We start from the raw sequence: 14,374 nt of genomic DNA on the forward strand, positions 1-14,374 counted from the left end.
ACGTTATTTGAAGAAGGCATAAGCAGTGGTTCAGACAATCCCTAGGGAAGGCAGGAGGGTCCACACTTGTTTTCTTGGGACTCTCTCCCACACATCTCTTCTAGAGAAGCAGCAACACAACTCAAGGATGGTCTCCTGTCTTTCCTGAAAGGTAAAGAGCAACTACATCACTTTTACAAGACACCTTCAGGGCAAGTAAGAGCAGACACAACTAGATCCAAGGTCACATCCTCGGTACAGCTAAAACGTAGGCTTGCAGTTGGTGGAGGGGTGATTAGAGAGAGAGGGATGGAGAACCCTTAGATAGTGCACGTCAAGAAACAACTCTCCTAGTGGAACCTGCTCAGGGTGATGTTCCCATACAAGACACCAGAGACAGGGCTACACAGCCTCTACAATAGCCACAAGCAGAACAGACTTTCTAGAGGTCCCAGCTGAGTCCAGGCCTATCTAGGGGAAAGGACCAGCACCCCCCAGAAAACGTTACTCCAGCTCATATACCCCGGGACTCCCAAAGCCTTACCAAGTATCTTTGTTCTACAGACCCTGGGAGTGTGGCAGTGAGTAAAGTCCAGCTTCCACCTGTGAAGTCCACATAACAGGCTGTGGTTTGATGCCCAATTTCTTGGGCCTCTCTAGGCCTTTACTGTCCCTCAGAGAGAAGGGCCTATGTACTCTTAGGTCTTTCTTTCCAGCCAGTGCTAGCCTCACTCTCAATATACATAGTATATACAGGAACCAGGGCAGTTCCCATCTTAAGATCCTCAGGGTGGAAACTATCCCTCTCCAGGCAAACAGATGTAAAGGGAGATTTTTGTTTTGTTTTAAACAGGGTTTCTCTGTAGCCCTGGCTGACCTGGATCTAGCTCTGTAGATCAGGCTGGATTCAAACTCAGAGATCTGCCTGCCTCTGCCTCCAGAGTGCTGCGATTAAAGGCATGTATTACCATGCCTGTAAAAGGAGATTCTTGACCACACTGTCTAATGCCATGGCACAAGGGAACCAGGCCCAGAAGGTGTCTTTTTCCTGTTGTATGTAGCCTTTCTGGCCAGAAGTCAAGATTGATTGATTGATTGATTGATTGAGACAGGGCGTCATACATCTTACATAAGTCTGGCCTTAAGTTCTGATTCTTCTGCCTCCACTTCCTAAACTCTGGATTATAGATGTACACCACCAGGTCTGGCTATGGAACACTTTCTGAAGAAAACCAGAAGTGCTCTAACAAGCCCAGTGAAGATCTTCCTTCAAACAAACTCACAGCTATTGGCTAGAGAGATGGCTCTGAAGTTAAGAACACTGGCTGTTTTTCCAAAGGTCCTGAGTTCAATTCACAATCCCTACATGGTGGCTCACTATTGTCTATAGAGCTGTAGTCCCAGTCTGGTGTGCAAATGTATATGCAGATAAAACACCCATACATATACATAAGTAAATCTTTTTAAAAGGAAAAAAAGAGGCAGGAGGTGGTGTCATACGCCTTTAATCCCAGGACTCCCGAGGCAGAGGCAGGTGGATCTTGAGTTCAAGGACAGCCTGGTCTACATAGTCGGTTCCAAGACAGCCAAGGCTACACAGAGAAACCCTGTCTCAAAAAGAAAACCAAAAGACAATGAAACAAGCTTTCAGTAAAATACTACTGACACTGATCCACCCCCAACACACACACACACACACACACACACACACACACACACACAACGCCTGCCTAACAGCACAAATTCAGCTTGTATAAAACCAGCTTCCAGGTAAGGCATGGCCTTTTCTATCAGCCAGGCAGATACAGGAAGCAGCAAACAGCAGCTACTCAGACTTCCCTTCTCTTAGGAGCTCACAAAAGGGTCCTAAAAGGGGAGGTGGGGAGAGGGAGGTCCTCTTCATTGGAGAGCCTATACTCAGAAATAGGACGGGGACCTAGCTGCTCACTAGGTCTGTTCCTCCTCTGTAAAAGAGGGACAGAACTGACATTGAAGCTTCAGGACTGGGAAAAAATATGCCAGCCTTAGTTCTGTTTTTGTTTTCTGAGACAGGGTCCCATGGACTCCAAACTGGCTTCCACCTCCCCATGTACTTGAAGGTAACAGTAAATTCCTGCCTCCACTTCCCAAATGTACCACTATGTACAGTTTCTTTTCTACACAATTTTTCACACCCCACAAACACCTCCTTTATACCTATCATTAAGCACTTGCTACTCAATTACTGTGGCTAAGAAAATGGGATCCATAAATGCCACATTTTATTATCAATTGAAAGGGTAAACACCACTTCCAAAAACAATGTGACACCCATGGCCATTAAATCCTCTCACCCCTTTAACTCTGAAGGACAACCACAGCCTTCCTCAAACCCCAGCACAGGAAAGCCAAGACAGGAGCCAGGGACTCAAGGGATTGCTATGTAGAGCCTTCTTCCCTGAACCTCAGAAACCTCACCAACCCACTGAAGGCAGCAACCTGCCCAGCAGAAACCCTTGCCACCTGGACGGGATTCAGGGAGACTGTATGCACAGGAAAACTTTGACTTTGGGCACAGTAGAGACAAAATTTATATATACACATACTGAATTACTATGTAGAGAGACCCTCTCTGTGTGTGTATGCATGTACATAAGTATGTACATATAATTTTATATAATTCTCATATAGCCCAGGCTGGCCTCAAACTTGTTATGTAGATGAGAATGACCTGAACTCCTGGTCCTCCTGTCTCCACCTCCTTAGTGCTGAAATTACAGATTTGTGCCATCACACCTGCTAAAAGTAATTCTGAAAACTGAATCTTGAGCTGGGTGTGGTGGTATAAAAGAGGCTTAAGTGGGAAAGTTGTGAGCCTGGACCACAGACTAAAACACTGACTCAAGAAAGTCAAGCAAGAAAAGAGGCTAGCAGGCCTGTGCCACTACTCTGGAAATCTCAGTACTTGGGAGGCAGAGGCAGGAGGATCTCTCTGAGTTCTAGGCCAGTCTGGACTACAATGAGACCCTGTCTCAAGAATCAAGAATTGGGGTGGGGGTGGGGGTAGAGAGATGGCTCAGAGGTTAAAGGCACTAGCTGCTCTTCCAGAGGTCCTGAGTTCAATTCCCAGCAGCCATGTGGTGACTCACAACCATCTATAATGAAATTTGGTGCCCTCTTCCAGCATGGAGGTGACCATGCAGACAGAATACTGTATAAATAAATATTTTTTTTAAAAAAAATCAAGAATGAAAAGGAAGGAAGGAAGGAAGGAAGGAAGGAAGGAAAGCCTAGAAAAAGGCTCAGTGGTTAAAAGTGCTAGTGCACATGCCTAGTCATCCAAATTTACTTCCAGAACCCAGGAAAACGGCCCTGAAACTTATGGGGCAGCTGGCCTGGCTGTGTAGTGAGAGAGACAAAGGGAAGGCAAGAGACTCAGCTGACTGTTACAGACCCCCGTGTTATGAAAAGCCCCTCACACATACACAGTAAGTAAAAACTAAAAGGCAAATTTTTTAAGGGAAAAAAGAAAAAAAGCAAAAGAAAAAAAGCAAAAGAAAATTCTGTAAATTTCTTTTGTTTTTGTGTGGTCATCTACTTGCAGTCCTGAGGACTGAACCCAAGGCTTTGTGCACTCCAGTCAAGTGCTCCCCAACTGAGCTATCCCCAGAAATCTTTTAGCATCTCTAAAAGTTACAATTCAGACTGGATATAACTGTGGCTGAAACCATCCACTCCATCAATGTTCAAGTAACTCTTGCTCCAATTCCGCCTTCTCACTGCTGGAGGCAGGGCTCCCAGTGTCATCTGGGTGGAAAACACTACTTGCAAGGGGGAGGGGAAAGGAGGGAAATCCAAACTGAGAAAAACAAGACTCTTGTAAGCCCTTCCCACATCCTTCCCCCACTCTTAGTCCTCAGCAGTAACCTAAATAAAGAATATCTGAGCTGGAAGATACTGTATTTTTAGATGAGAAAACCAGGACCCAGGGGTCCAGTAAGCTGCTGGCAGCCACTGCACATGTAAAAAGTGGCTTTAAGGTCCCCAAGTGCTTGGCTCATGAGTCAATGCCCACTTCCAGACCTTGACCTAATGCCAGTCTCCTTAGACCCCAGCAGAAAGCAGCTGTAGGCACCCAGGAACCTGTTGCTTTCGGCTTTTGACCCAAGGAGAAACAATACCTTGCAGAACACTAAGGTGTTGGGGGTGATGCTGTGGTTAGCCTCGCCAGAACTGGTGTGAAAGAGGAGAAAAAAGCCAGGAAGCCACAGTAACTCACTAGTTAACTCACAGTAACTCACTAGTCTGCATTTAAGACTAGCCTGGAAGTTCTAAGACAGTGCAAAACTGGGTCAGGTAGTACACACCTTTGATTCCAGTGCTGGGGAGGAAGGGGCAGGTAGATCTTTTTGAGTTCCAGGCCAGCATGGTCTACATAGCAAGTTCTAAGCCAGCCACAGCTACATAATCAGAACCTGTGAATAGATGAGGTAGGAGGTAAAAATCAAGACTGCCACCTCCACCCTCTATGTGAGCAGCAGTGTCTTCCACAGATTCTGGACAGGTGTCAGTCATCTGCCAGAACAGATGTAGAGCCCCCTCAGAGCACACTGGCTGCAAGCTACATATAGAGCAAATTTTCTTGACATAAAAATACTCAGCATCCTTACAAAGATGCCAGCATAATCCTGGGATGTGATCACCATGAGGGAGACTCCACTGAGAACCAAGACACTGGACTCAGGCTAACCCTAACCCTCCTGATCAGAAGGCAACTGCCAACCAGACTTAGAAATCCAAGGAAAGCCTTTAACAGTTATCAGGCCCTATCCCCAACCAGGACAAGTGGCTGGCTGCAGGTCTTCCCTCCTATCTCAGCTACAACAGTTCTCCCACAGGGCAACATTCTAAAAAACCAGAACTTTTCCTTTCCTTTTCCCTTTTTAGCTGGTCTGTCACCATTCTTCCCAGCAAGGCACTGAATCTAGCTGTCTCAATGATTCTCGTCTCTGGCCTCTCAAGGCAACTAGGGCAACAGGTATGTGTTATTATAATGATTAGGCGACCACACAACATATCTGGTATAAGGAAGTATATTTGGGGGAGGGGAAAGGGAGAGGAGTCAGGGAGCAGATGATTGGACATGGAGACAGGCAGGCAGACAGACAGACAGACAGGGACAAAGCCATGAGGCTAGAAAAGAACGTAGAGAAAACGTGGGGACAGAGAGATCTAGTGGTCAAGAAAACCAAGAGAAAGAGACTAAGAGAAGCTAAGAGAGACTGAGAGAAAAAGAGACAAAGACTAAGGGAGTGGGGAGGTGGGCGGGATCCTTTTATCTGGCCTGGCACAAACCTGGCAGTGTCGGCAGGTGATGATATGAGGTTGCTAAGACCCTGAAAGGCAGGCTAGTGGTACAGCCTGTCACTAACAGTATGTACTACCTAACTTATGTTACCAGACTTTGTATACACACTGCAAACAGAGCAGCAAGCACAGCGGTAAGGAACCACCTGCCCAGACTCCTTTTAGAAAGGGAGGGAGAAGAGAAGGTAATTAAGATTCAAGAGTTAAGGGCCAAGCATGGTGGCTCACACCTTTAACACCAGCACTCTTGGAGATAAGAGGCAGGTGGATCTCCCTGAGTTTGAGGCCAGCCGGGTCTACACAGCTGAGTTCTAGCACAGTCAGGGTTACACTGACAGACCATCTCAAAACATAAACAAATGACTCAGTTGAGGATGCAGGCATTGTCCTTTATCCCTCTCCTGAAAGCCTCAGTGCTTCCTTCGGCCAAGAGAGGAAAAGGGGGTTGTACAACAGGACAGAGAAGGCAAAACTGAGAATAAGGCAAAAGCCCGGCGGTGTGCCTTCAGGCCACATTGGGCCCAGGGCTACAAAGGGGGTGGGTCACTGCCAGGCCAATGCTGCGGCTACCAGGTAGAAACCTCAGGGTAGCCACACTCTGATCTCAGTGGCCAGCTTTTCTTTGGTGAGACCCAGGATGAAGCAGGATTCTACTTGGGTCCTAGGCTTGGGCTTGGCACGGCAGGTTACTCTCACCCCTCCCAGGAAAAGAAGCCCGCTTGACGCGGGGTGGATGGAATGTAGCAACATGGCCTTCAGACCCAGGACTTATAAGGCACTAATCGAGGACACGGGGAAAGAGCAGGCAGCACACAGTAGTAGGCAGTGGCTGTGAACCCAGAGACACAGGCTGCCTGGAGTCCAATGCTGAGGACATGCTTCCTCTGCCTCCTACATGGAGCTCACTGGCTCCCTCACACACCAACCAGATGATTTTCCAGGTGTTCTTGACCAAATGACACCTAGTCCCTCAGCATTTGATCACTATCACTGAATCAGACCTGGCACAAAGTCCCAGGGCTCAGTGTCTGTCCTATCGTTTTGACCACTCAGTAAACTCCAGCTCCCAATCACATGTCTTCAGAGGTCGGCTGTGAGGCTGCATTCTGAGCCACACTTGGTAGTTACACTCATCTATAGGAACCAACTATGGGCTTATAAACTTGACACTCCTTTTGATGTAGCAGGTGAAACAGGAATGGGCCCCCGTTCCAAAGACAAACCAGCTCAGGAATTAGACAGCCTGTAGCCAAGAGCTGGGGCTGTAAAGTCCAAATTGCTTGGAAGGTTTGGGGTTCTTCCCCTCTAGGCTGTAAGACTCACCCTAGAGCACTGACTACGGATACGAGTGGGAAGGGCAGAGACTGGGGACAATCAAGCTAGGCGAGTTATCTAAGGGGAGAAACACATATGTAAGGTACTAAGCAAGGCTTCAGACTTCATCCTCTGAGCTATTCCTAGCCCCAGGAGGAGAGAAGGCTTCATGTTTTATGAACACAGTCAGTCAAAGCTTGTCATGTGCACTGACCTATGCCTCATTTAGAAAACTGGAGCTGACAAGACGCGCCAGGCTGTGCAAAGTTGGTCTCCAATGCTGAAGACAGATGTGATGGCCATGCAGCTCCCGGCCAAACCAGAGGCCATGCTCCCTGGACATTCCCAAGTCCACTTACCCTCCCACCCCCATTCCTCTTGCAGCTGTGTGACCAGCGACCATGATCTATCACTTGCCTGTAAGTTTAGTGTATTAGTAATTTTCTATTGCTGTGAAGGGACACCACAACCAGACAGGCAACTCTTTTGATTTATGTATATGAGTTTTGTGTCTGTATGTACACCTGCATGGCAGACCCCATTAAAGATGGCTGCTGGAAGATTTGAACTCAGGACCTCCGGAAGACTAGGCAGTGCTCTTAACTGCTGAGCTCCAAGGCACCTCTTACAAGGGAAAACATTTCACTGGGAGCTTGCTTACATTTTCAGAGGTTTAGCCCATTATCATAGCAGAAGTACGGCAACACACACGGCACTGGAGCAGTAGCGGAGAGCTATATCCTGATCCACAGATCACAAGAGAGAAACACTGGGATGGATGTGGGCTTTTGAAAACCCCAGTGAAACTTCCTCCAATAAGGCCAAGTATCTCCTAATCCTTTTCTAATCTTATCAAAAAGTTCCACTTACTCCCTGGTGACTAAGCATTCATTTGGCAAGTTGATGTGCAGTTCAACGTGGCTACTGCCAAGCAACTGCCAGGTTATGCCACCACACAGCAATTTAGCTCAGTTCTGGGTAGCCCTGAACCAGGGACTGATTTCTCCCTCCCTCGCCATCTGTCCAGGACCCAGTGGGAAAAGTGGGTTAGAACAGAAAAGGCACCATCTTCAGCCCATGCTGTGGCCCTCCTTATGTAACTTAGTAACTAACACCTTCCAAGGAGATGGGGTAAACCAGCATGTTCAAACACGGAATGGGATTTAGAAGCTGACTAAGAAGCAAACTAACCAGGCTGCCTACATACTGGGAAAGAAGAGATAAGGAGACGCAAGTGAATGTCTCTAGAACGGCAGTAGTCACTTGAGAGCAAGACTATTCATTTCTTTAATTAAGATGCTCATAGTGGTCTGTGGCAATGGGGTATGAAAGCCCCATGTATGGATGACTAAGGGTGATGACTCCTGTAGAGAACTTAAAATAACTGAGTCATCTCCATTATTCCCAGACAATGGCAATTCCAAACATGTATAATAAAATACAGCTTTTTGCACATGTATGATAAAATAAAGCTTTTGGCTGGAGCTGACGTCTCATCTTCCACTGCCAGGTCTTAGGATGCCACCAGCTCAAAACAGACGACCTGACTCAATCACTAGGTTCCTCTACTAGACACAGACATGACCCAGAACTCAACCCTCAAAGTTTTGGCTGCAGCTGGCCATGGTGACGCTTTAATTCCACCACTCCAGAGGCAGAAGCAGGCAGATCTCTGTGAGTTTCAGGCCAGCCCGATCTACTTAGCAAGTTCTAGTACTATTAAGTCAAGGACCCTATCTCAAAACCAAACCTTTTCCTTTTTTCCCCCTACCTCAGGTTGAAAGGGTAGAACCTCAGACATAGAATATTTAAACAGCAAGCACAAAGCCCTGGGATTTGATCACCAGTACCAGGAAAAACGGCAACTGATTACAGACACTTTTTTCTGCGTAACCCCATCTCACCAACCTAACCTCTAGACTGTTTCCTGTTCTGTAAAAGGGATAACGTAAGGACTCCACAGCGCTACTGTGAAAGGAGGAATTAAGGCAGATACTTAGCACAATGCCCGGGACACACTCTGCAGACAGGCTTACTATTAGCAGCTCAGCCTCTTTTTGTGGGTGAAGCAACACCTAGAGAGGAGAATGCCCTCCTCACACAATCCTTCGGGACCCACTTGCCTGGGCCATACTTCCAGGTAAGTGCCTAGAGATAGAGAAGACTTCCTTCCTTCACATTGCAAAGCTTGCCTACAAGCACCAAGATGGCCCAGGGTCTTTCAAATGTATGTAGGTTTCTGTTGGTGGTGGTAGGGAGGTTGTTTGTTCTGTTTTTGTAGTTTCGTTTTCCTCTATGTAGCCCTGGGTTGGCCTGGAACTCGCTATGGTTGGCTTGCCTCTGCTTTCCAAATGCTGGGATTAAAGGTGTGTACCACACCATGCCTGGCCTTTTTTCAAGTAGCCCAGGGCAATCCAACTGTAGTGGTTTGAATAACAATGGCCCCATAGGCTCAAATATTGGAAAGCTTAGTCACCAGGAAGTGGCACTATTAGGAAGGATTAGAAGGTGTGGCCTTCTGGAGGAAGTGTGTCTCAGAGTGGACTTTTCGGTTAAAAGCCCATGCCAAGCTCAGTGTTTGTCTCTCTGCAGTTCAGGATGCAGCTGTCAAATATTTCTCCAGCACCGTGTCTGCTGCCATGCTTCTCACTATAACAGACTAAACTGCAAGCAACCCCCACACACCCATTAAAATTCTTTTTTTTTTTCCTAACAATTGCCTTGGCCAGGGTGTCTCTTCACAGCAACAGAAAAGGGACTAGCTAATGACCTTGAACTCCCATCCCTTTTGCTATTCCCAAATGCTGGGATTTGAAGCATTCAACACCACATCCAGCTTTGGTTGGTTGGTTTTGGTGTATGTGTTGTGACAGGCTCTTACTCCGTAGCCCTCCCTGGCTTAAAATCCCTATGTAGCTCAGGATGGCTTGAATTTAAGACAGTCTTCCTGTCTGAATCTCTTATAGCTAGGATTACAGGCACGACCCATCACACTCATCTTTAAAATATTTCTGATGTCAGAGAAAAGAAAAAGGGAAATAAGGGCTGGAGAGATGGCTAGGCAGTTAAGAGCCCCTACTGAGCTTGCATGGTACCTAAGTTCAACTAGGCATCAGAACTCACCTGTAACCTGATGCCTCCTTCTGGCCTACATGAGCACTGCACTCACACTGACTAACAGACATATACATATACTGTGCATGACTAAAAAAATTAAAATTAAAAAAGGAGGGGACTCTGTCCAAGCCACACATTGGACTCTAGAAGTCCTTTGCATTCATTTAGACTAACCTTAGCCTATCCCTGCAGGCCTAATATCCTCCTACTTACCCACACCCCAGGGGAGGAGTAAAAGCTCTTTAATTTCTCAGAGGTGGCAGGGACCTGGTTCCTGGCATCCTTCGAGGATACATCTCTTATCCCAGCTACTATGGGAAAGAAGGGCAGCAACCATAGGTTCAGTTGTAGAGACCTTGGCTACTATCAACTCCTGACTTTCCACAGTTTACAATTAGATTAATAGCTTCTTTACAAACTGGGAGTGATGGCACATGACTTTAATCCCAGAATTGGGGAAGCAGGAGGATCTCGGTTAAGTTTCAGGTTATCCAGGGCTACATAGTGAGACACAGTCTTAAAAACAAACAAACAAACAAACAAAAACAAACTTCTTTAAGTCTTAAAAACTCACACCCTCAACTTAGGAACCCAAATGCCACACTTCAATGACCCAAGGATGCTTCCTAATTAAAAATTACTGTAGGTTAATCCCAGCACCTGGGAAGCAGAGGCAGGCCAAGTTCCAAGTCAGCAAGGGCTCTAAAATCAAATGACTGTAGGGACTAAGATGCAGTTCAGTGACAGACCATTTGCTTGGCAGGAGTAATGCCTTGGGACCAATCCTTAGCACCCAAACAAATACAAAAAGTAACTATAGTCAAGTCTCCAAACTCATCAAATCACATGTTGAATAAACATAGCATTATTAGTGTCAATCATACCCAATAAAGTAGTTTTAAGTAACACTGAATGTAGTAGCACAGAGCTGTAATCTCAGGTACACAGTATTACAATAAAGCCAGTATTCAGAAGGCTGAGGCAGGAGAAGCAAGAATTTGAAGTCATGGTGACTGAGCTACATAGTTTCAGGTCAGCCTAGCATTCCATGCTGCCCTAGTCATATAGCAAGACCCTCTCAATAAATAAGTAACACACACTTCACTCTCCAGAGACACTAACTACCTGGCCACCCAAGAGATTCTCTGGAATCAAAGCAAGATTTTCAGGGTCTGTGACATCATCAAGGGTGCTCCAACAAGACACACCTGGAAAAGGGTACAGCTTTAAACCAAACAGGAACTTTGGCTTCTCCCTTTAATTCCCCACTGTACTCCTTAGCCTTTAAGATGTATCAAGGCTTTTAACACATCTCCTCAAGTGCAAGAAAATGGCAATTTCTTTCCTACTTCACACCCTCTCAGGCTTTTCATAATGTGGCTTTTGCTGTTTCTCCACATAGCAGACTACTAGTAGTTACCCAATTAATCCACACAACGCTGTTCCTTAGCTGTGCTTCTGAAATAGGAACTACGCAGGCAAGCTAGCCTTGAACCTAGAATCCTCCTGTCTTGTCTAGGGAGTCACCCTTTAATGTATGCCATACCTTCTGGAATGCCATCATCTCAGGGAGAGCTAACCTCTAACTTCCTAGTTTCACTGTGATGCCATTGCATTAGACACACCACCACTGCCAGGCAAATCCTCCTCCTACACCAACAAACCTGCAACCTTTTCATTGTATTCCAGAGAAGGAACCTGAGGTTCACAGTATATATGAATCCCCAATAGGAACAGAAGGCAAGTAGGGAAACCTAACTGTACAAAGCAGTTCAAGGTAAGTAGACCCAGAGACTCCTCCTAGAATCAAGAAAATACATCCTTCTCCTTCAACCTGGTACCCTTAAGAAATGAGGTGTTAAAGGTAGACAGTTTTTACTTTTCTAGGCTTGTTATAGCTAATCAATACATGATTGGGAAGAGCTAGTTTCAGTCACAGCAGTAAATCACCAATGCTAACAGTATTGTCTGGATGATGGTTCTTAGGGATTATAAAACTGACTGCCTGGGACCACCTAAACTAAAGGAGACCAGTTCCAGCCAAGCAACCAGAAAGAGACAGCTGAGAGTTAGTTCTTGGGTTAATGATCAGAATGCTGCTGAGGAAAGGGACTCTTGTTCTCACAAGAGCAGACGCTGGGCACCAGGAGCCCTCAGTATTCTCTTAGTTTGGTTTTACATGACAGTGAAGTCATGTCAAGACTAGGGAACAGCTTCCAGGAATCAGTTCTCTCTCTCCAGGGATCAGGTAATCAAGCTTGGTAGCAAACACCCAGTGAGCACCTCACCGTTTCTATTTTATGTTTAAATGTTAAATGTTTCAAGTTTTTGTTATCTTTCATGGAGCTAATCTATGTTGTACTGTTCCAATTTTGGTGTATGTGCTCCCTAAATGAGGACCTACTGAACACTAGAAATCTGCTAAATACTAAATTCAAGCCCATGTCCCTCTGAAGGTACCACTCAGGACTCTCTGAACTGAGGCTACAGTCTACCTCAAGTTCCTTAGGGGAAAGAGCAGCAACTCTTTTTTTTAATATCGTGCCCCCCCCCCCAGAAAGGCTATTTTAAAATGTAGCCAAGGCCTCATGTATTTTTTCCAACTCTATTCAGTGTGGCTGCATCATTCATCAACACCCAGAACAGTGGGTCTGAGGATATGGTCAGTTTGTCAGTTAAGTGTTAGGTCTCTGCTGTGGGCCAACCTTTTTATAGATGCAGGGGTTCTCACCAGGCTTCAGGAAGCACTTGCCCTCCCCCAATTTCAGCACAAGAGGATCGGAAAACAAGCAGAGATCAGACACACCAGCAAACACACACTCATCACTCACCCCCAACTCTCAGGGGAGATTCTAAAGCTCGGGTAGCTCAGGATGGGGTGGACCCCAAAGCTAGGAACTGCAGGCCTTAGGGTCCAAAGAGGGCAGAGGCCAAAACCAGCCACCACTCCAGAGCTATTAGCAGAGAGATGCCAGGTCCTCCCTTTCCATCGTTTGAGGTTCTCAGCTTCCCCAAAGCAGAATCCAAACCTAGATTATCAAGATGTCATGCACCAAGGCTGGTTGGTAGGCCTCTTGCTGGCCCAGCCCAATAGCGGGCCATTCTGCACCAACCCATAGCACAACCAGTAAGAAACATTAGGGCCTCTGCGGTTTCTACCCCAGACCAAGGGAAGGGCGCTAGGGCTGGATAACTGACCCTTGGTTTCCTGGGCAAGAGCATGCCAGGGTGGGGCAGGAAGGGTCTCTCAGCCCTAGAGTGACACAGCACACGTCAAAAGGAACTCCCTGGGAGCCTGCCCCCTCCCCCCTCACACTAGTTCTACCTAGCCTCATTCTCCGCTACCTTTAAGTTTATCCCTCACATGTGCATGTCCTCACCAGCCCAAGAAACCGACAGGCGCTGGTGGTTCCCTGATGCGGTCTCACAACCGCCTTTTTTTCAGTATAGGGCGGTTGCACAAGATGATGTCACCTCTCCTTGGATGAGTCCCACCCGGGCCATTCTGGGGTCCTGGCTTGGCTACTAGGTCAAAGGGCGAGAACAGGGAATACTCGGTGTTTCTAAGTTCTCTCTTCCCGGACTCGAATTAATTAAATTGCCGGCTCACCTCCGTAGAAGGCCAAGTTCCGCGACAGGGAGGAGAGCCCGGCCGCCCACTAAGACCTCAGCTCCCGAGAACCCAGGCGCGGGGGAGCCGGCCGGGCCTCCAAGGTCACGGCGAGGGGTCAGGGTGGGAAAGGCTGGAGGGTGCGCAGCCTCCCGCGGGCAGTTTCTTCCCGCCGGGGCGGGGGCCGGGGCCACTCGGGAGGCGAGCCTCGGGCGACGCGCGCTCGCCGGCCTCGGCGCGGGGGACGAGGGACGCGTGCGCGGGGGCCGCGCGCCCACCTCGGGGACGCACGGATGGCGGCCGGCCCCGAGGGCGGGGAGACAAGGCCGCCCGCCCGCCCGCCGGACCCCGGGGCGAAGGGCAGCGGCGGGAAGGCGCCGCGAGCCGCGGCCCTCCACCTCCGCGTGCATCTCACGCGCGCTGGCCCCGCGGCCACACACCCACCTCCTCCTCCAGGGGGCCGCCGGGGCCCGCGCCCGGGCCCAGCTCGACGTCCGGCTTCAGGCTGCTCATGCTGAGGGGGGAAGGCGGGAGGGAAGCGGACGCCCTGGCCCCCGAGGCGGGCAGCGGCGCGGCGGGCCGTGCGCCCCCGGGGCAGAGTGCGGGCTGGCGAGGAGGCGCGCGGCGGCCGCGGCGGGCTGAGGAGAGAGGCAGAGGGGGAGGGGGTCACATGAAGCCGGGCGCGTGCGGGAGGCAGCGGGGCCCGAGCGGAGCCCGTGCGGCCGCCGCCTCCAGCTTTTCTCTGCGACCGGCGGGTGCGCTCCGCCGGGGGGCGGGCGCGGGGAGGGGGCGGGCGCCGGAACCGGCCTCAGCTGCGGCCGCCCCGCCCCCGCCCGCGGGCCCCGGGGCGCGCGCAGCCAATCCCCGCCGCCCGCCGCGGGCTCGCCCCGGCCCCGCCGCAACGCCCCGGCCCCGCCTGGCTCCCCCAGCCCGGTGGCCCCCCGCCTCGCTTCCCCGCCCGAGCCCCCCTCCGCCCCTCCGCCCGCCACTCGGCCCCCGACCGCCCCC

General features: G+C 49.1%; 1 protein-coding gene across 1 annotated transcript in view; it reads right to left on the minus strand.

The window, feature by feature from the left end:
• The window catches only part of Rbpms2 (RNA binding protein, mRNA processing factor 2), a 29,811-nt gene extending 15,677 nt beyond the window's left edge, over positions 1 to 14,134 (minus strand). Inside the window, exon 1 of the mRNA XM_021644232.2 lies at positions 13,811 to 14,134. Within this exon, the coding sequence (XP_021499907.1) occupies positions 13,811 to 13,879 (69 nt within the window). The 5' untranslated portion in view covers positions 13,880 to 14,134. The remainder of the gene's footprint in view (positions 1 to 13,810) is intronic.
• Between the last annotated feature and the right edge of the window lie 240 nt (positions 14,135 to 14,374).

The sequence above is a fragment of the Meriones unguiculatus genome, chromosome 6, assembly GCF_030254825.1.
Source record: "Meriones unguiculatus strain TT.TT164.6M chromosome 6, Bangor_MerUng_6.1, whole genome shotgun sequence".
Classification (NCBI taxonomy): domain Eukaryota; kingdom Metazoa; phylum Chordata; class Mammalia; order Rodentia; family Muridae; genus Meriones; species Meriones unguiculatus.